A 26178-nucleotide genomic window follows, 5' to 3' on the forward strand; every position below is an offset into this window, starting at 1 on the left:
GAACGAGCGCAATGGACAATGAAAATTGGCAAATTGGCAACGTGCAGCATCACAGACCAAAACAATAACAAACATTCCAGCCTGGAAACACATTTCAAAGTAAAATAACTGGCTGTAGAAGTGTTTTTCAGAAACACTTATGTGAACTTATGAGAAACGAGTATGTGAACTTAGCATGTTTCCTCAATATATACAAACATATTATGGTATTTTTATGCTTTAGTAGAATAAAAAAGTTGCATACCTTTACCTAATGAAACCTTCTTTGTAAAGTGTTACCATTATGCTATTATTATTATTATTAATTTTATTTGGAACTTAATGAAGTCGGACATCAAAACACTTTCAAATGATATGACTTCGAGGTAAAAACCAAGCAAAAATGAAAACAAATATTATGAAACAGATTAAATTCTGAGGCTACTTCTGATTGGTTGAGACATGTTTGAAGCCATTGTAAAATAGCCATATACACGCACATTACTACACATTAATTGAAGTCTGTAGAGCGTTCCAAATGTCTGAGACCACTATTTTTCTAATTTAATGTGAAATTTGTCATCACAAATTAAATTACAATAATTTGAGTCAAAGTCTTATTTAAAAAACAAACAAACAAACATGTATTTAATTTCAAAACACCACTTAATAACGAAAAACTCTTGACTTATTTATGGACGTGTCCCGATCTATATTTTTACATCACTTCATGTCTCTTCATCATTCTCAAGTGTAAATAACACAGTCCTGCCTGCTGCGCTACAACATAGTAAATGATATTACAAAGTCTCTACATTTATTTATTTCAAGGGTTTATGTTCACACGCATATTTCCTGGGAATCGGACCCGTGACCTTGACATTGCTCTAGGCTCAGGAATACTGAAACGGTACATTAAATTACATATACACCACAGGTTAAAAGTTTGGAATAATTCAGATTTTTTCAATGTTGTTTAAAGGATTATCTCATGCTCACCAAGGCTGCATTTATTTGATTTTAATATTTTTTCAAATGTAATCTGTCGTTTATCTGTGATGGCAAAGCTGAATTTTCAGCAGCCATTACTCCTGTCTTCAGTTTTCCTATAGAGTGGGAAACGCCACAAATTAGTGCGAAACGCTTCATCCGTTCCCCTCTCAGCCAAATGCCCTGTGACCGTGATTACAAAGAACAGTTTCACCAGCTTTATTAGTTTAGTGCCTCGTTGAGTCCAGACACAGTGTTCTCTTTTTTTCCCCCTCGTTGTTATCCTGACTCGCCAAAGACATAAACATAGACATGGAAACATAGTGAATAAGTAATTGTTTGCTGGAAGAGTTCTTGAATTATGTGTGGCACCCATTATGATAAAGTCTCAGTTTTCACTGAGCCAATTTGTCATTTATGATAAACACGAAGGTTTGATGCATTTATAACAGAGACCCTCTGACATCCAGACCGAGAGATGCTGACTGTTTGACTAAAGCGTGTTTGCGTGGAGATTCTGTTAGCTGGCATTGATCTAGTGTGGGATATACCTGCACAAGCAGTCATTCAGATAGTCATCTCTCGCTGTAAAGTATGTTTCTTTCTCTTTTCACAGACCCACGGCATGCCAGAGCAGTGAGGGATGCCATTTAAGTTAGTTTAAAGAGTTGGGCTTTTCTTTAGGGAGAGAAGAGTGGTTGTGAAGAAGAGAGGGAGTGTGGAAGTGAACATAAAATTCATTATTCATCTGGCTGCGAGGAAAGCTGTTCCATAATTCATCCTGTTTCAGCAGCAGAATTAGAGAGTTACACTCAGCTCAAAGGCCATCCAGGCTTCAAACAGAAGTTAGGCCCGGTTCAATCCTAATCTCTGTCGTGACATCGCCTGTCACTCAAATGTTTTGTGTAAAGAGGATGCACCCGCAGAGACCCCCACCTTGACTAACTAGGGGTGAACAGCTAGTGCTGGACTTATGATCAATACAAATATAAATGAATAGTTTGAGTCAAAGGTTTATTTAAAAAGAAAAAGACAAAAAATGTATTTAAAGGTGCAATGTGTAATATTTCTGAGGGTCAATTGACAGAAATGCAATATCCATAACTATGTGTTCAGTGGTGTATAAAGACCTTACTCAATGAACCGTGATGTTTTTATTACCTTAGAATTCCATAGACTTCCATTGTAAATGCATTGCTTTAAACGCAATCTTTTACAAGTGTCAATTATTTTCAGTGTTAATTGATCTTAGCTTGTATTGAACCCGGAAGTTCCTTTAACCCTCTAGGCGCCACGGTCGAGTTTACTCGACGAGATGCGGCTCTGAATAAAACGGCCGATTTTGTCAAATTGGGTGTCAAATTTCGTTCGTCCTCCCTTCCACTGGATGGCAGACATGTCATACTTCATCCCCAAATCAAAAAAACGTCATGTTTCTATACAAAATGTTCGAATTAGAGCGCATTGAATCAGTGCGATCAAAAGCGGAGCTAGTGTGCGAGTGAGGCATGTTATCAGATCCTCTCCGCAATCGCGGCGACAGTATTGTGGTGGAGACTTTGTCTAATGCCACTGGGTATGTTAGACGAGGTCGAAGTATTCATAGGAGACAACGTGGAGGCAGGGTCAGGAGTCGCAATGACAATGACAGCAGTCCGAGCTGTGCACACTCGGCGCGCTCGCGCGAGGCAGATCTGGGCGCGCTGCTCGTATCATCTCACTCATGATCTGTGCCTTGCCGTGGCGAGTGAGCGTTTGAACTAAACAGGTCGTGTCTACTTGTGTTTGTATGTCATATGAATAAAATATATTTGCCCCATACATGGAATCAGAGTGCCTACTGTATTTAGTAAATGGAAAATCTCTACAGCAAAAGGCCAATCACTACATGCATTCGGTTTGTTTCTACCATTTATTAGTAATGATTTACACAGTTTGTTTACTACTTACTATATACCTGAGCATTCAGTATTGTGCAATATAGCATACAGAAGGTGATGGACATTTTGGGGGAAAAGAAGTGCTGCATTTTATCATTTAAACATGTGACTTTTCATGAAAATTCTATAATACAAGATATGACCACCATATGACGTCATAATATGCAAATTCGATGGGAAAATGTAATCCCTACATAAACTTTGGGTCTTCCTTAATATTTCTCTAATTTACAAAAAGTCTCTATCTTTTATCACTTTTAAGATATAGCCTTTAGAAATTATGATGTCAAAATCGAACGTTTTAGGAAAAAACCTCTGGCGCCTAAAGGGTTAATGGATTGTACAATGGATGAAGTCTTGGCTCATGAAGCTGACCCTAGATCAGCAGACTCTGTCACGTTGGGCTCTGTACTGTACAAGATTAATGGAGAAATGATTCGGTGCTGAACGACTATGACATTTATTTGGAACTTCTGGAACATGGAAATGAGCCTTAATAGCTTATATGAATCATTCGTACACGTCAGTAATCGCCCAGTTTCTGTAGTGACATCTATAAATGTAAATGACTACTGGGATTCAAAGATGCTTATACAAATAGGCTTGTTTAAGTGTGATAAAATCTCTTTAAATTCTAGTGAAGTTGCCTATTTAGTCAGCATTCTGGAACGTTCTCGCAGCGAAAGCCGTTCTAAAAGGTAGACGGCAAGATCATGCATGCATTTATCTTTTAAAGGGAAAATGATCCCAGAGTGTATTGGGACAAACTCAAAAATCATCCATCATTTGTTGCTCAAGAATTTTTTTTTATATCATCAGTTTTGAAAACGCTTAATATTATTGTGCAAACCATGATCTTTTTTTCTTTTCAGTGTTCTTTGTTGAATAGACATTCCAATGAACAACATTTATTTGGAATACAAATATTTTGTAATGTCTTTAATGTCACTTTTGATCAATTTAATGCATCCTTGGTGAATAAAAGTATTGAGTATTTCCACAAACATATGTTTTCAACATTGATAATAATAAGAAATGTTCCTTGAGCAGAAAATCTGCATAATGATTTCTGAAGGATCATGTGACTGGAGGAATGATGTTGAAAATTCAGCTTTGCATCACAAGAATGAATTACATTTTATATTCAAAAACGTATTCAGAACTGTTATTTTAAATTGTAATAATATTTCACAATCGTCCTGTTTTTGCAACATTTGATCAAATAAATGCATCCTTGGTGAGCATAAGAGACTTCTATCAAAAACATTTAAAGATATGTCATTATTCCAAACTTTTGATCCGAAGTTTACTTAAATTTTGTTCAGTGTGATTAAAATTCCCTATTTTATCCCATATTTGCTATGTTTTGTAGGAGAGCCACCGTGTCTGACTGTTTCTCTCTCTGTGTCTCTGTCTCTTATAGACCTTGGTCTGGATCAGTTTGTGGTGAAACGCTATGATGGAAAGGTAAGCAGCGAGATCTGTGTGCGTGTGCATATGTGGGCGAGTGAGTGGGAACCGAATAGTTACTTTGCCATTGTGCAGCTCGACAGGATGACGCAGGATGTGACGCAGGACGTTTGTTCTCATTCACTCTTCATGAAAATCTTTCACTCTCTCTCCACAGAAACTCATCCACAGCTCAATCGTGAGCATGCTTTAAAAACATTCTCTCTTGTACAATCTAAAAACCTCGTCGCATGCTTGAAAAATTTTGCATGAAAAGTTGTACATACTTTGTCATCAGGGACATTTGTTGTCAATTATATTGTCATTTACAAAAGACTAATCGACATCCAATACGTGCCTTCCGGTTAATGTGGTATCCTGTTGTTTTTAATGTCTTTAGACTAACCTCTTTAAACACACCTCTGTCTGTCTTATACATGTCTATCCTTGCCTCAGATGCTTGGTCTTTCTGTTTAGTCCTTTTTTTGTTGTTGTTGCGTCCTGTACTACTAGAAAGGCACAGATATAGTCATTTTGGTTAAAACCAATCAATCATTTTAGAGATGGTTGATAACAAATGTAATTTCCAATTAGGGCTGTCAGTTAAATGCGTTATTAACGGTGTTAACGCAAACCCATTTTAACGGCGTCAATTTTTTTATCGCGCGATTAATGCTCTTTTTGGCCTAGCAAACTTTGTAGTTTTTTTCACATGCTTTTGCAACAGGACGCGGCATGCGCGGCGCTGCGCTATGAAACCCATTCATTTCAATGGCTTGCGCCGCGCGAGGACGTTTTGTTGCTTCATCGACCAAAGTGCAAGCGGATCTAGCTAGACCGGAAACAACAACAGGCACGCCGCACAGACTTTTTGCATGCCGGCCAAATAGTAGGTTAACGTTACGTTTTGAGTGGATGATGAGAGCGAGACGCCGAAATGGATGCCAATAAGATTCTGAATGGAAAGTTTACTTTTAAAAAGTTGCCAAATGGTTCCATTGACAAGACCAAAGTGATCTGTGTGTTATGTCGTTGTGAACTGAGCTATCATCATCGCAGCACGTCCAGTCTGAAACACCATTGATGGCCAAGCACACACACACACAGCTGATGCGAATTCTCCGCCCCCTCGTCAATATCAGGACCTCGTCAGTATTTCTTTCACCCTTTTATTGATGGACAGTGTTACATTGTGTGAGAGATTATTTGCTCCAAGTGAGAATGTTAGTGTGAAATTGAACACAGTATATGCCAATGTTGTTTTCAATAAAAAACATTTTGCACAAAGCTAGCCGATCCACTTTTCCATGTTGATAAGAGCATTAAAATAAAAAAAATAAAAAAATAGGACAAAAAGAAATCAAGAGACACTTAGAATAGATCAAAATGTGCGATGAATTGCGATTAATCGCGAGTTAACTATGACATTAATGCGATTAATCGCGATTTAAATATTTTAATCGTTTGACAGCACTATTTCCAATATTATAAATAATGTCAATTTAAAAATAAATTTAGTAGTCAAGTTCAATTCACATTTATTTGTATAGTGCTTTTCACAATACATATCGTATCAAAACAACTTTACAGAAAATGCATGCGTCTACATTACAATTTAAAATGATCTGTTATCAGAGGTGACTGTCCAAGTAATGTCCATATTTCAGAAATGTACAGTTCTAAGATGATACAAATCATGCAATTAGACTAAAACCGGAAAACTTTTAATTTAAACGACAACGGCATTTTGAGCGAAATTTTCACGTTTCAAAGTTCAAGATTTTGAAAACGGTAGTTATCGTCGCAGTGTAAACTACAAAAACATGAATTTGTGAAACAGTAATTGTGATGCACATGCTTTTTACATGTTCAGTCTATAGGCGCATAGTGTTTCTTTACAAAGTGACATCGCCAACTACAAACCTGGCAGCAGAATACAGCGTTTTTAGTCGTATTTTTTGTGAATCCGTGTGAACCGGGATTGTTTTGACCGCATTGTCGTCTGTACTTTTCCATTTTTAGTACATTGTTGTCGTGTAAACTTACCCTTAGACCGCCTGGTTTATGTTGTTTAGTGCCGGTCCGGCATTAGGATTGGGAATCGAAAATCGATTCCTATTCTGGAATCGGATGCTTATTATAAAATTTTAATTTTGATTCTGCTTATCAATTCTAGTGCGAACATTTTAATGTCATTTTAAACCATTCAAGTGCAAGAAGACACAAAAGAGAACTCAATTCGGCACTCGCGCGCTATTTTCTGTGCTGGGCGTATCCAGTGAGCGTACACAAAAATCTGCCTTTCATATAGTGCACGAATACTGAATTGAGTTCTCTTGCATCTTCTTGAAAACTTTGTCAAATATCCTTGCAAACACAGTTGGTTATGTCTTAAGTTAACATAAACAGTTGAGAAAGAGAAAACGCATGTATATCAGTATATTGGATCCATGCATTGTCTTAAAGTGACAGCTGCCTATTGCCTAATAAACCTGCTGCTGTCTGTGTAGTTACTGTGAATCAAAGAACAAAAGAAGAAGAAAATCACTCACTGATCTTGACTGAATAACTTATGTAACTTTATAAACTAGATTAGTCTAGTTTATTAGTTAGTTGTTTTTAGGCTGCTGATTTTTGTTCATGGTATTCAGCTGCAACCGAATGTTTAGCAAAAAGACGGAGACAAATATGTTTGATATCTAAATGTTTGACTTTTTTTATCCATATTGGAATTGAAACTGGGAATCGTTAAGCTGAATCAGAATTGGAATCGGAATCGGAATCACTAAAAAACCCAACCCTAACCAGCATAGCCTTGCTATTCGCCATAAAAATGTTCAGTTGAAGCTTGTTTGTCCCAACTAGGGTATTTAAAGAAATAGTTCACCCAAAAATGAAAATCAGTGTCAGTGACTTTTTGGTCAAGCTGTTCAACTATTGTATGACTTCAGAAGTCTTAGCGCGTGGACTTTGTATGGTGTTTTTTGTGCTTTTTGGAGCTTAGCTGTGTAAATCACCACTCATTTTGATTATATGGAAAACAGAAGATCAGAAACCCTCAGATCCAGACTTGTGTTTGATGGAAGAAATACAATAGGGTGAGTCAATGATGCCAAAATGTCATACTTGGGTGAACTATTATTTTAATTAACTAACCACAACAAGTCAACCGTCTAACATTATAGTTAGACTAGTCCACCAATATCACAAGCATTCATCCTGGTCTCAGCTGAGGTTTTCTTCAGGGCTGTTTGTGGTTTCAGGTCCCATTTTCCTTGTACAGGAAACAGTCTCCTGTCTCCATAGTCATTAAGAGGGAACATTTGTCAAATGACCCAGTCAGAGAGCAGCTGTTCCGGTACTGGTGCACCTTGAACTGGCTGATCTCTGGACTGGGTTAGGTCACCTAATGTCTGTGTGTAATGTTTATGCTGTTCACACGCACACTTTATCTAGGCATATTTGTTTTCGACATTAGTAGTATTGAGTTGGTGAATCATTCTCAGTCAGATGGTGATAAATCACTCTTCAGTTTCGCAATGAAGTCTCACAACTAACAGCACCAGGTTTTTTTTTTACCATCATCTGTACGCAAGATGCATAGCGTTTCAGTACACTGAAACACGCTCAATTGCTCTGTAATTACGCATGATTGTTTTTTGATTAAGATCAGCTTTTTTGTTTTATTTTCCTGCACAGCTGAGAAAGTGAAGGAAGTAGCTCCTGGTCAGTTGCTCAAGAATACAATGCTTTTTAGAGTGAGTCTTATTTCTGCCATTCAAATGGAATTGGAAAAATAAAACCCGTTTTAAACCGGTCTCCCAAGAAAATACTGTTGATAGTCCCGCCCCCAAACCCACATCATTGGTTGATCCGTTCCCACTTTAAAACTGTGACAAGACAACCCTATTTACCATAGTTACCACAGTTATTATTAGCACAATACTGTGGCTACCACTCCATACAAAAAGATTGTGTAAGCTTGTATTGTCTGAAAGAGATCACATAAGTAATTACAGTTTTACGGTAGTAACAATAATTGTAGTAACTATTGCAGTTTATGCGAACCATGCTAAAAACCTGCTCGTTGTACCTCAGTCTGTAAAGAGATACATACGTTAACATGTCTTAGATCTATAGCCTTTTTTTTGTTGTTGTGTGTTTACCAGCTAAATTCAATTTCCACGTTGTGTGAAATATGCCCTCTTTCCATTTCCATTTCCCTCCATCTCTTTTTCGTTCTCGAATTGTTTTTCTGGGGATTGTCGGCCAGCGTGCAGCCTGAGGGATGTGGACTAGGCTATGTCTTGTGATTTTTCATTTCCATATTTCTGTCAAATCTCGTGCCTGGTTTGCTCCATACGGGCTCACGGCAGGACTGCTGGATCCCCTCTCCCTCTCTTCTTCTTACACACTTCCTCATGTCGCCAATGCCACTAAATCTCGGATGGCAATAACGAAATTCCAGGAAGGGTATTTTTTTTTTGCAGTTAACGCATGGGTGCACTATGCTAATAAACACTCTTGTCTAATTGTTTTGCTTTCTGCAAATGTGTGAACACACCAGCACTTTTAACCTTCTTGTTCGTCATCCATCAACAGTATTTTGCAGGTCATCGCAGCTGGTGCTTTGCAAGTGTGACTTTCACATCTAAAACGGGTTGCGTGTGTGTGTGAGAGAGAGAGAATGTGTGTGTTCCACTCAGCCCACTTTAATGCGCACAGGTGTTTTGCAAACACTATGTTTTCCAACAAAATGACATCAGTGTTGGGGAAGATACTTTGAAACTGTAGTTTATCACGTTACAAGTACAGTTACAGCTACAACTACAATCCAAGCTGCTCTTATCTATATGATATACCTATCAAGAAATGTATTATCGTATTAAAATGTCACTTAACATGTGGCGATGTATGAAGCACAGGTCGCAAAGATGTCACTTTCAAACCAAACAGCTGGTCAATGAGGCATTAAACCCATTGCAAAATTTGCATGGGGAAATCTTTCACACTCATGCGAAATTTGGGATCATGTGGATTCCTTAAAGGGATAGTTCACTTTGAAATTAATTTTTGATATGTTTTAGCTTACCTCAAGGGCATTCGAGATGTAGGTGTCTTTGTTTCCGCAGAAGTTTCAATTTTTATATTTTCAGGTCAAACCGTTCTTGTCTGTCAGTCATATAATGCAGGTCTATGGTCACCACCTCAAAGAGCATGCACAGAGAAGTCCAAATTAAACATGATTTAATGACTCGTAAATGTAAGTACACATTGATGGCCTAAGACACGAAATGAGCAGTTTGTGTGAGAAAACGAACAGTATTTATATCGTTTTTACCTCTTGTAACGCACAGACCGAAGCGCCCGCGCCCTCAGATCACTTGGACGTGGCTGTGGTTACAAGAGGTAAAAACAATATAAATACTGTTCGTTTTCTCACACAAACCGCTCGTTTCGGGTCTTAGGCCATCAATGTGTACTTACATTTACGAGTCATTAAATCATGTTTAATTTGGACTTCTCTGTGCATGCTCTTTGAGGTGGTGACCATAGACCTGCATTATATGACTGACAGACAAGAACGGTTTGACCTAAAAATATCAAAATTGAAACTACTGCGGAAACAAAGACACCTACATCTCGGATGCCCTTGAGGTAAGCTAAAACATATAAAAAATTAATTTCAAAGTGAACTATCCCTTTAAATTAAAGTAAATGGATTTTGCCTGCAACGGCGACCTGACCTTAGGCTGCAAAGTCAAATTTGGCATAAACATTGCTTGTTAACTACCGCCACACTACTAACTTACAGTAGTAGTGTACAGAAATGAAATTCATGAGTTTCATGATTCTGGTTCAGATTCACAATATCAGATTATTTTGAGTTTGAATTTTGAATTTGACTTTTGAAATATCTGCTCATTTTGATTCAGCCAGTGAGTGCATCTTTAGACCAATTCAAACCAATAACACATGAATTCGAGACCAGATTTATCAAGTCTTGTTTTGCATTAAATGGCTCTTGGTTCCCAACCAGAGTAGCATCACTACTTGTATCCAATTACTCCCCAACGCTGATATGTATTTATCTGTATGAACATATAACTGTATATCTGTGTTCAATCTCTTTTAACACATGAAATCATTGTTCCTCCAGGCATCAAGATGTCCTATATTTGTTTTGTTTTTAATTTAAGGATATGATAGTTTTTGTTGCGTTTGTGGTGACTGTTATTAATTTGTGCTCTTCCGGCTCTTCCTGTGTCCATCTAACCAATAAACCCCATCATTCTCTTCTCTGCCATCTTTTTACTTCTCCATCCCCCTTTCCGTGCGCCCCTCCCTCTCTGCAGGACTTCTGGCAGGTATGGGGCGAGTGCCAAGCTGCATGGGACTGCGTGTGTGTGTGTGTATGCGTGATTTAGCCTCTGTAGCGGGTCTACTGAAAATTTCACTAGACCTCCTAATCCATCTCTCTGTCTCTCTCGCTCTCTCTCCCTCTCCTTCTTCTCCTTGAGTTGTCAGAGAGAAAATCCACATAAGTTCCCAGATGTGGAGCTCTGGCCAAACAATGCATTAAAAGCCTCTACATTTCATTAAAAGTCACTGGATGGGCAATAAACCCCGGCCAGAAGAGCAGAAGAGCTTTAGCTCAGCAGAAAAGAGAGATTTGAATAGTATGATACAGCAAAGGAGGAGTGAAGTTATTGACAGTGCATTTTCCAGGAGAGCCGAGTTGAGAGGCTAATAGTGTTTGTGCTACTGGAGCGAATATCACGCTGGATCAGATATCTTATGGCCAGATGATAGTTGTAGGCATTTGAGGTGTTTTCTGTTACACCAAGGCTGCATTTATTTGATCAAACATACATAAACAGTAATATTGTTATGATTTAAAATAACAGTTTTCTATTTCACTATTTTTTTTAAATGTCATTTATTCCTGTGACGGCAAAGCTGAATTTTCAGCATCATTACATTAGTTTTCAGTGTCACATGATCCTTCAGAAATCATTCTAATATGCTGATTTGCTGCTCAAGAAACATTTCTTATTATATCTAGTCAAGTCAAGTCATCTTCATTTATATAGCGCTTTTAACAATGGATTGTTTCAAAGCAGCTTTACAGAGATAAACATACAATTTACGGTAACAGAGATTGTTTTGGCTTTATAGCAATTTTTGAATAATGTTATTTCCAGCTAAAGTTGGTTTTGATTGATTCACTTCCAGCAAAATTATCATTTGTTATTACATTAGGGGCCACTAAGACGACGGCGTTCTCTCTAAACAGACTTTAAACGCGAACCTGTGACCTGATGGCGTTCACATGCGCATTAAAAATTGATTCTATAGTTATATTCGTGTGAATTTGTGTGCGTAGGTTTGTAATTTCCCTACAAACCATGCCTAAACAAACTACTTGTCTTGCCTATAAATACATCTAGTGTATGTTGAAAACTCTGCTGCTTAATTTTTTTGTACAAATCATAATTTTGGGGGGGATTTTTTTATGGATTCTTTAATGGATGGAAAGTTTAAAAAAAAAGATTTGAAATATAATTTTTTGTGACAATGCAAAGTCTTTACTGTCACATTTTGATCAATTTAATGCATCCTTGCTCAATAAAAAATTCAATCGACATAAACATCACCACATGGACACCCGTTTTCAAGTTTAAACCGTTTTTGTTTTAAAGTCTTTCTTTAGTATACAGTGGCATGTTTTTGAAATCTAAAACTAGGCGTACTTTTTGGACCGTGTATTTATTTGCCATGCTTGTTCTGTGGTAATTGTGGCACCAAACTGATTTAAAAAAATGACTAAATGATTTAAAGAATCTGTTAGTGGTGTTGCCAGGATGTTTCTATATTGGTAGTTTCAAGGGTGTTATGGGTGGTTACTAGGTGGTCGCGTACTAGACTAAATCAAAAAGAGCCCTTTATTACATTCAGATCTGTAGATTAGGCTCAGCTCCCTCCTTCAATGTATGTCTATTTTTATGCCAGTTTATCATCAGCTAGATGAAAACCATGTCGAAGCATGCTTTAAAAAAAGTATTAGCTCACATCTCCCCATTAAGCCACACAATTAAAGATATATTTAAAGTCTGTAGCACAAACACTAATGCACCAACGTTTTATACCTTAGGGAATCATCCAAATCTCTAACCTCAAGCATGAGTACACTTGCTTTAGCAAACACTACTAATGACTGTTAGCCAACAACTTCCCCAATCACTCCCCTCCTCTGCCGTTGTTTGATCAAACTGGTAGTCCCAGACTCCCAGTCCATTGGTTGAACCAGAAGCTGGCATGTCAAACAGTTTGAAACCGCCACAATATTTACACAATTAGTCAGGCTTACTTACAGGCTCTGCATATTAAACTGATATTTTCACATTGACAAATGACATGCTTCACCTTTAAGACTTTGTGTTATTGGAAAGTGGGCGGTGGTGACCTTTGCTCAATGTTTAGATCACACACACACACAGCATGTTCAGACCAATCCAGACAGGAAAACACAAATATGCACACTGACACATCACTGTGCGTCACACCCCAGTTTGCACAGGACCTGCCCGGGACATCAAGGCAGTGCTAAAGGACTTTGAATGAATCTGAATTGATCTAGAAGATTCTGCTGACGCCCACACACACACACACACACACACACACACACGCACTCAAGGTCTAGCGTGTGCACATGTGCAGTAGAGTCTGTTATGGAATAGCATTGAGGGAGGCCAGCTGCTGTCTCTCCCTGCTGAATTATTGAGCGTAGAGACTCTTCTTTGTGTGCTGCACTGAGAAAGCAAGAGTGTGTGTTCTGTGCATGCATGTGCAAATGCTCATGTGCATGAATAATGCAGCACTGGGGATCAGACCAGTCAGCCGTAGACCTTAGTCAGGATAATGCCATTTTAATTTCCAACGGGAATAAAAATGAGGCTGTGAGGGTTTGGAAGTACAGTGTGTTCAATGGATCGTACTTTTATCTACCAGCATGGCAATTGTTCAGCTTGAGAAACATTTTTCAAGTTCGTCAGACAAAAACTCCATAAAACAATTTGAGTTTTGAAAGCTATTCGATATTTATAGAGTGCAAGCCGTGTACATTTTTCACAGCCTCGTTTTCATCGGTGTAAAATTCAATATGCCGTCCACCCTGACTCAGGTCTGGTAGATCCAGATCTCCAGATATCATGCAAGTGTGTGTATAAGTAAGGGATCATTCACACATGGTTGCGTTCTTCTTTGCCTACATTTTGCCATTGCTGTTAATTTATCAAGTGTAGTGTTGTTGTCATGATAAAAAAAAATTTAGTTATCAAAAACAATACCAGTAAATTTCACAATTTAAACCCAAATGGATACCACAGCAAAAAATAATAAACACACTCCTTCATTATACACATTTAAATATTAACAAATTAAATGAAACTTGTATAGAACCTTTAAATATTTAAACATTTAAACAAATATTGCTTGAAATATTTTAACTATTAATCACGTTAACGGCTAATAATAAAAATTGACAAAGTCAATTGAAAGCAATAGAGTAAATAGAGTTTTTCACATGTTTATTAAAGTAAACAGTCAAAACTATGGTCAAGCATTAGAAGAAATCAATCAAGAGAACAAAAATACAATGTTCTTTATGTACAATATAATTTATAATATAATAATAATAAAACTATCGACGTAAATCTTCGTAGCTAAATTTGACTAGAGATTGTTATAAATATTAAGATACAATTATATTATAAGTTACATTTATATATAATATTCAAATTAGGTTACACTGTATTTTAAGAAGTACATTTAACTATATATATATATATATATATATATATATATATATATACATACTATATTATAAACTATAATAATTATAGCAAAACTTCTTGTTATTACAAATATTATATTTTACAAAAATGACAGAAACGGGGATCTAAAACATAGGGCATTCACAGAAGGCTATAATGATCTATTTTTTAGTTTATTAACTAGCCTACAAGTCTTGCTAGCCAATCTTTCTGGAGATTACTAGTTGTTGTTGTTGTTGTTGTTGTTGTTGTTTTTTGGCAGCTGACTTGTATATTCAGCACTCAGGTTTTGAATTGACTTGATACTGTAGACTGACTAGTATTTATTTATTGTACATATTGACTAGACACTAAAGTAGTGTATACAGTTTACGTCACGAGTCTGGAATAATGGGTTTAAATGATCAATATTCTAATTTATTTGTATAGTTTCAGTTCAGTGGCTAATTGAATTGCCTCAGTATATTATTTGGAAGTAAATTATTGCTGCTGTTGAATCACAGCCTCGATACATAGTACCTGTTACTTTTCTTTGCACAGTCAAGGAGAAACAATCATTTGTGATTACTGAACAAGCATTTTTTTTTTAAATCATTTGATAAAGATTTCAGGGGAGAATGATAATTCTTGTAATTAATAGACAGTAAGATGAGAAATGTCTTTAGATTTGAGGATTGGACTCGGTCAGTATACGCCCTCTAGAGGAAGGTTCTCACAGGAAAGAGTTATCGTGTAGATCTAGCAAGACTTGGCAAGAACAAGTATGGGTTGTTTTTCTTTTTAAAATCAACAGAAAATATATATATAAATATTCTGCATAAAAAGTTTTTTTAGGACTGTTAAGATTTGTTTGGAATGTGAAATTTTCACAAGAAGAATTTCTTATTATTTATATCATATTTACTCATTATGTTGTCGTGGTTGTTGCACTGCCTTTTTGCTGACTTTAAGAAAAACAATAAAAGAAATTATATATATATGATTTTTTTCTGTAAAATAGTAAAGCATTACTGTGATGTCCGGTTGCATTTAGGTGCAAATTAGGTTTTATTCTCATAAATCTCAATAGTCCTTAAAATAGTAAAAAAAAAAAAAAAAAAAAAAAAAATTATGAAAAGTTTTATGTGTTATTTCTTTTACTTTTGATTCTGGAATGAAGTGTTAATAGTATCTGATCTCTGGCAACTCAAAAAGACGAATGTTCCTTCTCTCTCTCTCTCTCTCTCTCTCTCTCTCCCTCTCTCTCTCTCTCTGTGAGAAGCGGAGACCTGTGCCTGTGCTTTAGATCTCTGTGCATGCCCTGCGCTGAATGCCTGCGATTGACTGGCTGCAGGACAGGCTGCTAGTGGGACGGGGTGCAGCTGGCATTATGTAGCACCCCCTGCCTGCACTCGGTGACACCACACTTTACCCTGGATCCAGGAACACATGCTCCCTTCGTCTAATCTCTGCTCAATGGGCCTATACCTGCATGAACACCAAGCACACAGCATGAGTTGACTAACTTTGGGTCAGAGGTCATGTTATTTTGGACAATCCCTGAAACACTTGTGGGTATGGTGAACATGACGGATGGGCGGGAGGGGGTGGAGTCTGCTATGTGAAGCTGATGGGGCTGTCACCATGGAAACCAGTCTGATGTCCTGTGGTTGACCCTATTTTGACCTTTTAGGTTCAGTAGGGGCCTTCCATGAACAATATTGAAGAAGTGTAAATACACTTTATTCTACATTTGATCCATTTAAAATGGATAGTTCACACAATAAATGATGTGATCATTTAATCACCCTCAAATATTTTATTTCTTCTCTGGAACACAAAAAGGAGAATTTTTGAAGAATGTGCATGCTGTTCTTTTCCATAAAATGACGGTGTAAAATAGCACCATAAAAAACTCCTAAAAGTAGCCCATATGGCTTACCATAGCACTCAGATCTCATTTGTACTTGCAAACATTTAAATCTTGTCCAGTTGCAAGATGTGGTCTTGATGTGGCAAGTGCAAGTGGGATTTGAGAACTAGGATGGGGGGATTTTTAAAAAAAAATACTTAACTTTGCACGAGGAAAGGCGCAAAATGTATCTTACGACTTCAGAAGACTTAGAATATTGCACAACCTGTTTGTACTACTTTTATGGGGGTTCGGGTGGGGTCACTTTTTGGAGCCCGACAGCATCCCGATTCCCTTCACTTTTCTGTTCCATGGAAAAAAGATAGTTTAGACCGACTATAATTTATTAATTTACTTATTTATGTTTTTACCACAGTGGTTTTTACATCCCTAGTCTGGAATGATGGATTGAAATGATCAGCCGCCTTATTTAACTGTGTACTTTTAATTCATTGGACATAGTATATACCTTTTTTGGGGGGGCATGTGCAATTTATGAATGAATGAATGAGTGTAGTGGGTCAAGAGTACAGTGACCTTTTTCTAAAGTCTCTCTGGCGTTTTGTGTTGTACTTTGGGTCTTAACTAACATGCTATATTTTCTTTTTTTGTTGTTGTATAGGAAGTACTTTTTAATTCAACACACTCTTAAAAATGAAGGTTCTTTGTTGGCATCTATGGTTCCATGAAGAACCTTTCAAATCCATGGAACCATTCACAATAGTGGAAAATGGTTCTTCGGATTATTGAAATGTTCTAAAACAATGTTTGTTTTAAGAACTTTTGAAAGGTTCTTTTAGGAAACCAAAATGGTTCTTCTGTGGCTTTGCTGTGAAAATCCCCTATTTAGAAGCGTTATTTTTAAGAGTAAACTGAGTGCATTTTTTTGTTGTTGAATGGCTTTGTTTTATTTGCTGTCATGTTATTGATGGGCTGCAGGACAGGCCATAACTTTTGGGTAGTGGGATGTATATCAGTAAAAAGATGATGTCGTTCTTATTTTGAATCTGATTTATTGTTGATAGAAATGAACATTGTGTGGTTTGTGTTTAAACTGCAGCAGTTCATAATCTCATGAACATGACGACCGATTAGCAATGCTTGAATCAAACTCACTCAGAATTCAGGCCATTTCTTTTCCTTTTTTTAAAATGATTTCCCAGTATGTGTCTAGTTCTAATGGTGTCTCAAGAGAAGACACAGTTTACTGTGTTATTCCTTTCACATGTACCACAGAAACTTTATGCACTCTTGTATTTATCTACATTGCATTCCAAAGGCCCTGATAACACTTCAAGCAAAATCGAAGGATGAGAATCTGACGACATTTCAGACAAAATCAGGCCAAAACGAAGTTCATTTGGAGTTCGTTTCAGGAGTTCAAAACAGCTGTCTTAAAGGATTAGTTCGCTTAATAATGAAAACTCTCATCATTTACTCACCCTCAAGTTGATTCAAACCTGTATGAATTTCTTTCTTCTGCTGAGCACAAAGGAAGATATGCTGTGGAATGTCGGTAACCAGACAGTTGATGTACTTCATTGACTTCCATAGTATTTTTAAGTCAATATTTTAAGTCAATGGGGTCCATCAACTGTCTGGTTACCGACATTCCACAACATATCTTTCTTTAGTTCAGTCTGTCGAGGTGAAATGTGAGTAAAAACATGAAAGCACTGGAAAGCTGTAGAAATTGAAGTTGTAATTCTGCTTGCTTTAAGGCAAAACGTACTAAATAAATAAACGTGACTTGACTGGAGTGCAGAATAGCAGAGCTCATGCAAATCGTCGTTGCTATGATCAGATGCTTTCTAAACTGCTGTGTTTGTTATTGAGAGGAAAGTAGCATAGAATATCTGGACCTGACACAAAGTACTGTGGGATGTTGGTGCCATAACTCGGTTCAGTCCCTGTGGTTGGCAGTATAAAGGTTCTTCCCTGTGTTGTAGGAAACTGGTACCTGTCAAGTGATTCCAGAATCCCACAGAGACACTGAAAGAGACACATCTTATTTCCAGCACTACCTTCATACAGCAAATTGATATGCACATCTCTATTAAAATATCAGAGGGGGAATAGGAAAGGAAAAAAGTTGAATACAAGAGCCAAAAAATCAATAGTAATGCTTCATTTGACTGTTTTTAAAAACTCCAACTGCCTGTTTGTTGGAAAAAAGGAGCTAACTGTATTTCCATCTAGCCTACTTCATGGACAACTGATGATCCTCATGACTCCTGCGTAGTGTAGTGTCAATTCCGTTGTGAGAGAAAAAACAAGATGTTGAAATGTTCCCTCTCTTCAACTAACATTTCAATTGTTCTAAAGCTCTGCAGTGAAACTTTCTTTTGGTAAGAACTTTTGGAGAACTCCTGAGGAACTAAGGGCCTTTTCCAAAAAGAAAAAAAGAAACAAGCTGTTATATACTCACAGTGAAGTTCTTTTTTATTCTTCACCGTCTTGAGAGCGCCGTTTAGATGAATATGCAAATATGTGTAACATGATTTCCTCTCAATAACAAAATAAAAATGAGAGTGGTGAGAAAACAGCAGTTAAGAAAGCATCTGATGCAATGTGGAAATGTTTGAATGAGCTCTGCAATTCACCGGAACTCCAGTCATGTCACGTCACATTTATTTATAGAACTTTATGCAATAGATTGCTTAAAAGCAAGCAGCTTTACAGTATTAACCATGAATTAATTATTAGTTTCAGTGTCTCTATCAATTAGAATTACAAGTCTTTGAAGCAGCTCTCTGGTATGTTCATGTTTTTACTCGTGGACGTCTGATCTTGATGGACTGAAGTCTTAAGAAGATTTCCACATCAGAGAAGGCGGAGCCTCAGAACCACACCTACCTTTGACGTAATCGCCATGGACCAATGGTAGTTCAAAGGTGTTTACCAGAGCCATAGAGAGAAAGAGTTGCGACACGCTTTGATGTCGCCGCGACGGCTGTCACGTGGTTCATGTAAGCCCCAATAGTTCCAAAACACACGCGGGCTGTCATGTTCTTCTATGGACAGACAGCAGCGATTGCATTATTAAACGGTAAATATAAAATAAAACACACACCCAAGTACTTTTTAAGCTGTTATTGCATTTTGTTAATGTCAGTTTTGCATTTGGAGAGGCAGGGTGACAACTTACAAGTTTTAGGCTATTGTTTTGGAGGGAAAAGCTTAGTGTTCATGTTCGCATGGGTAGTAGCACTGGCTTTAGCGGCTCTAACTTAACTTTTCCATGATGTCATTCATCTGATGATGGACGTCTCATGATATTTATTTTAGCACAACTGGGCTGTATTAGGCAATTGATTCCCGTGATCTTGCTTATAAATTCCGATTCAGCCATTAGCCTACCTTCGTGATCACGCAAAGAGGTCTGCAGTCCGTTCAGAACTCCAACCAACATAAAATATAAATAATTACGCTGTGCATGTACAAATGAACGATTTAGGAGGGAAATAGACTGCTCCCATAACGTAGAAAGCAACGACTATATACAGCAATGTTCGGTAAATATTCAACCGAAAAAGATTCTTCATAAAATTAAACCGGAGAGATAGTTAATGAGTAAATTAACTATGTTCCTAAATACATATAAGCACATGCATAACCCTAACCCATTTAAATAAATGAATTATGTGTGTGTGTGTGTGTGTGTATGTAAATAATATTATATATAGGCTATATATATATATATATACATATAAAATATTATTAAAAATATTATATATTATATACATCAGGTTACCAGTAGCTAACGTTAGTGAAGTGTTGGTCACGTAAGCTATCGCTGCAATTAACCTATTATCTTCCAATAAACATTTACTAAAACTGGCTACATAAAATATAACTACAGACTAGATTCACGAGAGGTCGGCTAATGTGTGTAAAAGTAAAAAAAATACAGTAATTTTATTAATTTACCAGCGAGCGTACTTCGGAAGCACTGAAAATGAATGGGGTTCAATGGAGAAACTATCAGTGTTTGGAACTATTGGCTGCTCCACGACACGCGTTACTTCCGCATTCCAAAGTTCCTATGGCGGTCTATGGGAGTGTCGCAACTCTTTCTCTCTATGGCTCTGGTGTTTACCAGCCACATCGAACGTTTCTGGAAAGTTCACTTTAGCAAGCTGTTTTGAACTCCTGAAACAAACTCCAAACGAACATCGTTTTTTGTCCTGGTTTTGTTAAAAATGACGTCATAGAAGTTTGTTCTTCGATTCGGCTTGACGTGAATCAGGGCCTTAACAGGACTGTGCTCGAGGACCTGCCCAGTCTTTCCGCAGCCCTGCTTGCTAGTGCTCGGACAGGAAATTGCTGGTCTGTGCTCATGCTCTCTGTCCTTTCCACATAAACGGCGGCACTGGAAATTAATCAGGCTGTCTTTTCAAGAAAGGAGCCTCAAGTGAAATGATTGTAACCTTTTAAAGGGGACCTATTATTATTACAAGATGTAATATAAGTCTCAGGCTTCCCCAGAATGTGTCTGTGAGTTTTAAGCTAAAAATACCCCAAAAATCATTTATTTCAAAAACATGCTGTTTTAGTGCGTGTATCTTTAAATGCCAATGAGCTGCTGCTCCCCACACACTATCTAGAAGAGGGCGGAGCCTTTACATCTCGTGCCTTGGATACTCTGCCAAAAACGAAAATTTTAAAGCCATATTAGTTTAAACTTCTGATATATGGTTTTCTAAACGCACACATCCAAAGCATCCGGACAGAAAGCTGGATGTTAGCTGGAGCTTCCTGTGAGTTTTAAACTAAGTTCTCTTTCATATCTTATTGCACCTAAACTATCAAATACACACAAGGTCATGTCAAAAACACACAAAGTTCACATAAACACAGTCTGTTATGTCTGTGAATGTAAACAACAGGGAAAGAAATCACGTGTGTATATTAGATCTGTGTATTAAAGTGACAGCAGAGTAATATACAGTACCTACAGCTGTAAATGCTGTTGATATGAACCAAACAACAATACAGATACTGCAGACTCATAGTTTTGTTCAAAAACTATATAAAAGTGAATTTTGCATATTAGGTCTCCTTTAAATGAAAGTTAAATATGGGCGGGTCAAGAATCTCAGACATATTGAGTAGAAACTTTAACATTTATTTGCTATGATGCCTCATATTATGGCATGTCTGGTTACCCTGACACTCATATGGATTCCTGAACAATTCCCAATTAAAAGTAATCCAGCGTAACTTGTAAGGGAACCACAATTTTTAAGTACAAGTGATGTCCTGCAAGCATGCATTTTACTAGAGACTTAAGTTTCTAGTACTAGTTTCCTAACACTTTAAAGACTGGAGATGCATATTGCAATATGTGTCGCACATTTTTCACTTCATCATTGGTGCAAATGTAATTGGATATAGTACATTTATGTTGTGGATATGTCTGATTAATATCATATAAGATGTGTTTGAGTAAGCTAATTAGCAAAGTGGTTCAAACTGCTGTTCAGCTCTTTCAGCTCAAGTGTGTCAATACCCAACGTACTGTTGTTGGATCAGCTGAATCAACTCTTTCTGGATTTTCTCCTTTCCTTTAGTTTGTAATACAACTGTTTATGCATTTAAACGATCTGCAAAGTTACAAAGCACAAAGTCCATGCCAAACGGAGTGAATCTCTCTAACAGAAAACACCTGCGTTAAATGCCTGGTCTGTAGTCCTGCCATTATTTTCAGTGATTTACTGTGAGTTTATCACTTTGTCAAAACCACATTTACGTTGACATTTTAAACGCTATTGCTCAGCATTAAAACCACAACCTTTTGTTGCAAAGGAGGTTTGGGTCGATCAGCTTGTTCTTCTTGACTGTCATTATCGAACTCTGGCTCAAACTGAAACAGCAAAACTGACGCCACAGTTAGTGTAGTTACAGTAGTATTTACAGCACCTCATGAAGCCTCCGGGCATGATACTTGGGAGTTAAGGTAATGGGCGTTACAAACCCGACGCACGCTTTAAGTGGTAGACCAATTACAACAGACTTGGAGTGGCGGAAGGCGGGTTTTAAAGAGACCAATATTAAAACAGAGCATTCATACAGAGGGTGAAAACAGGTGCTGCAATAGTGTAAATCATAATAGAATTAACTTTTTTTAACATTAAATCATTTAAACATATTCTAGAACAGTATTTCCTTACCCTTGTCATGGAGTACCCCCAACTCTGATCAAACGCACCTTATTCAACTCATCAGCTCATTAGTGGAGACTTCAACACCTGAAATGGTGTGTAAAAAAATGTGTACTGTTGGGGGGTACTCAGTGACCAGGGTTGGGAACCACTGTTCTAGTAGAATTATGAACCTGTAAATGAGCGTAATTGGCACTTTCATTATCTTAAAGCAACCCCTCTTTATTATCATTGATTAAATGAAAAAAAAAACTTTCATCAACAAGCTCTTTTCTGTAATTTCATTGATAAGATTAACAGCAAATGCTCCTTAGAAGAAGTGGCCTTTGGAAAGCTCACATACTTTGCATCTCGAAACCAGAACCAAGTGTTATTTAGATGGTTAAACCTGGAGAACAAACTTGAATAAATCAGTGTATTATACAAGTCGATTCTTTCCATTATGGCAATATCTCCTTTATTTAAAAGAACTAGGGGAAAAAATAGAGCAAAAAATCCCCTAGGCCAGCAGTGAATGACTGTGTTGTTGATGTTTTTGTGTTTGCTATATTCGTCATAAAATAGCATGATGTTCTATTCTAATCTAGTTATGCGTTTAGTTTGAGCTTAGAGCTTCTGCAGTGACCTTCAGCTGTCAGATATCTGTATTTACTGTCTCAGGGGTGAGAGTAGCTAAAACAATCTTATAAAATGAGCTTTATGTGTCAGCTATTGCCCCTTAATAAAAAAAAAAAAGTTAATTTAAGAATTCAAATCAAGTGTGAAGCAGCCTAGACAAAACCTTTCATGCCCAGTTTGATATGAGCACCAATGAGAGGTATGTGAGCTCTGAATATGTCTCCTGTTTCTCTGGCTGGAGATGACTGCTTAAAAGCTTTTCACAGCTCTGTTTCTTTCTCGTTTGCTTCACCACCCACATCCTTTCTTCCATTCAGACGACTGTCTGAGAAGGTTCACCTCCTCTCCATGCTCATGGCATCTCCGCACATAGAGTTCGGCGTGATTTAAACACACGTCCTGCTGGGCGCCCTTTCATAAGTGTTATGATACCACAGAATTTCAGATGATATTCTGAAAAAAACATGGAGAAATTCCAATGAAATTTCACCATGAATTATACCGATTTTTTAGCCTGACTTCGTCATACTCATATTCTAGTCAGAATGTGAGTCTGATACTGCTCCATAGGGCTTTGATTATAAGGCGTGTCTTAACCGAACCAGGAAAAAAAAACCTCTGCACTCAATTGGATAGACCTACAACCAATCAGAGCAACGCAGTAAGTTTTTTTTTTAATGAGCTACGCAAATTGTCAACAGAACTCAACTACACCCACGCTGGAAGAAGTAGTAAAATAATGTGTTGCTTCTTTTACTTGGTCCTCCATGAGTGCGACCAAAGGAGAAACCACAACGACCACAGGGTTTTCATTGCGTCCCATCTTCTTAGCGACCATCGGAGCCAGCTGATAAATTAAACTTTTGCCGAATCCCGCAGGAAGGACAGCAAACACATCTTTCCGATCGACAAATGCCTTGATTGCAGTTCTCTGTTCGTAATTTAAAATGAATGCGCTGTCGATTTCTTTTACGACAGACGCGATAGCGGGATCTATACATCTCAATTCTCCAGCTGCAGTCATCTCTGAGGGAAACCAGTTCAACCCAAGCGCTCTTTGATAATGTGATGATTACGTAACTGCAGATCATCTGTCCATCATCGTATAAAGCCCGCCCTGGCAATTTGATTGGCCGACCATTTCTGAACCGATCATAATTACTCCTCAATGGATCAAGTCCAGACCGAAGTTCCCGACCAAAAAATGTTGTGGGCGGGGTTCGGGCTGGCATCCAGGCTACCGTTTTTTGATATCACAGGTAAAAATGAATATGGAATTGAACACTTTTTCCCAAAAAAGTTGTCAGCCAGCATTTTTAAAAAGTTTCCAAGCCAAAAGAAAAAAGTTTTATGGCCCCCAGAATAATTTGTTGAACATACAAAATAAAAATAAGAAATCAAAAGAAAAAAAGAACGTTTGAAAAAGAAATGTCCTGGGTCGACATTTCATTCAGTAACATTAGGCAGTTTTTTATTTTATTTTACATATGCATCTGCTTACATTTGCTATCGCTTGTTTCTACTTTTTTTTTTGCCTATGTTTTGATCGAGAGATTCTGTACTCTTTCAGAAGATGTATAATAGCGCTCTCTACCATATAACAGTGGAAACACAGAAAGCTGGAAAATTCCGTCAATGTCATGGGTAAAAGATAAATGTATAAAACAAAAACGTTATCATATGTTGACAATATGTCTACATTGAGATTGTGGATTCCAGAGACTGTAGAAAAGCGGCTATAGTTTTGTACTGAAATGCCAGTGTGTTTGACACCTGCACTACTAATGTTGGGTAAGACTGCGTCTCTTGAGCGTCTCTTGAGTGTCTCTGAAGGTGACAACAGGGACACAGTGTGCCCGGAGCTTATTAGCCCACACAAACACACACACACACACATTTGCTTTTGTCAGCGTCAACCGCCACATCTGCTAGCTGCTTGAGCGTATTCCCACTCTGACTAGTTTCAGAGCCGCTACAAAAATAACCTGTGTTTACCTTGTCCCCAATGCACACGCTTGACCCTCCATGTGGTCAAATTCAATGGTATGAAAACAATTAGTAATATCACACCTCTCCTCAACACACAAGTTGAGGTAGCATTCATGTACACACAGCAAAAGTGGCGCAGATTTAATTAGTAAACAATAGTGTGCCATGCAGTCAGCTTTTAAATAAACCCTGACAGGGTGATCAGGATTGGCTGAATAATTAAAATGCTACTTAATAACTGGACATGAAATACTGATTCAAATAGACTTAATACTAACACATATTGGTGTGCATCACGCAAAAGTCAGAAGTTATTATTCACAGGCGTGTTTTTCACCCAGTAGTTTATTCTGCAACCTAGAAGCATGGGGTAATAGGGAAGTTACGAAGATAAAGTGAGTAGCATGTGATTTCAACATGGCGGCCACCATGAGGATGGACCACCCTTATGTAGGATTATACAGCTTTTATTAGGCCAACGGTATTACTGGAATATTCACTTGATGTGAGTGGAAATCATTTAAAATATTTTGGTCAAAATGACTTTATTTATTAAGATAAAGTGAGTGGTATTTGGTTGGTCGTGTGATTTCAACAGTTGAGTTCAAATTATTATATTATTTGGTGAGAAAGAGTGATACGAATGACAACTAGCACAGTGTCATTATACAAAAATGTTTGACAGATATTTGCAGAATGTTGAAATTGGTATTTCAAAGACATGCAAAAATTCGGTGAAGGGGTTTAAGTAATGGCAGTAGCAATGCTAGCATTAGCGAACACCGCTAATAGGAGGTTCAGAGGGAAATCTAATTTTCTGTTTTTGATTACTGATGCTTCGGTGAATATGGAGGCATGTATCATGTGTTATCAGCTTGTATCATGTTGCCACAGAGGAAGAGTGGGAAGTATGTGTGGGACGCTGCATAAATGTGTGTTAGCATGAAGTGAAAATGGCTGGAATTGGATGTATGTTATGGCGTGTGGTGGTGGGCCTGATTGTCTGCGCCAATGGTCAGGTTGTTTTAATCCGTTCTCTCTTCCCCACAACACACTGATGGGAACCACCCCAGACAGAGGTAACAATAAATCGGCAGAAAGCTGAACTCTGGCATGCTATTTGTGTGTGTGCGTACAGTATTTGTGTTTGTACTTTCACACTTGAGGGTCCTAATGAGTACATTTTCTGTGTCTTTCTATGTCAAAAACAGGTAGAAAACTGTGTTCACACCACTGTGGAGTCACCTTCGCACATGCTCATAGAATGTGAACCAGTTTACTGCAGAAATGACTAATACAGTGTGATCTTGCGATTTGTGAAG

At 37.6% G+C, this 26178-nt stretch overlaps 1 protein-coding gene across 1 annotated transcript in view; it reads left to right on the top strand.

The window, feature by feature from the left end:
* The window catches only part of micu1 (mitochondrial calcium uptake 1), a 113011-nt gene that overhangs the window by 60958 nt on the left and 25875 nt on the right, over positions 1 to 26178 (top strand). The window contains exon 5 of the mRNA XM_056249709.1: positions 4333 to 4376. Within this exon, the coding sequence (XP_056105684.1) occupies positions 4333 to 4376 (44 nt within the window). The remainder of the gene's footprint in view (positions 1 to 4332; positions 4377 to 26178) is intronic.

The sequence above is a fragment of the Rhinichthys klamathensis genome, unplaced genomic scaffold, assembly GCF_029890125.1.
Source record: "Rhinichthys klamathensis goyatoka isolate OS25496 unplaced genomic scaffold, OSU_Roscu_1.1 h1tg000003l_1, whole genome shotgun sequence".
In the NCBI taxonomy this organism is placed as follows: domain Eukaryota; kingdom Metazoa; phylum Chordata; class Actinopteri; order Cypriniformes; family Leuciscidae; genus Rhinichthys; species Rhinichthys klamathensis.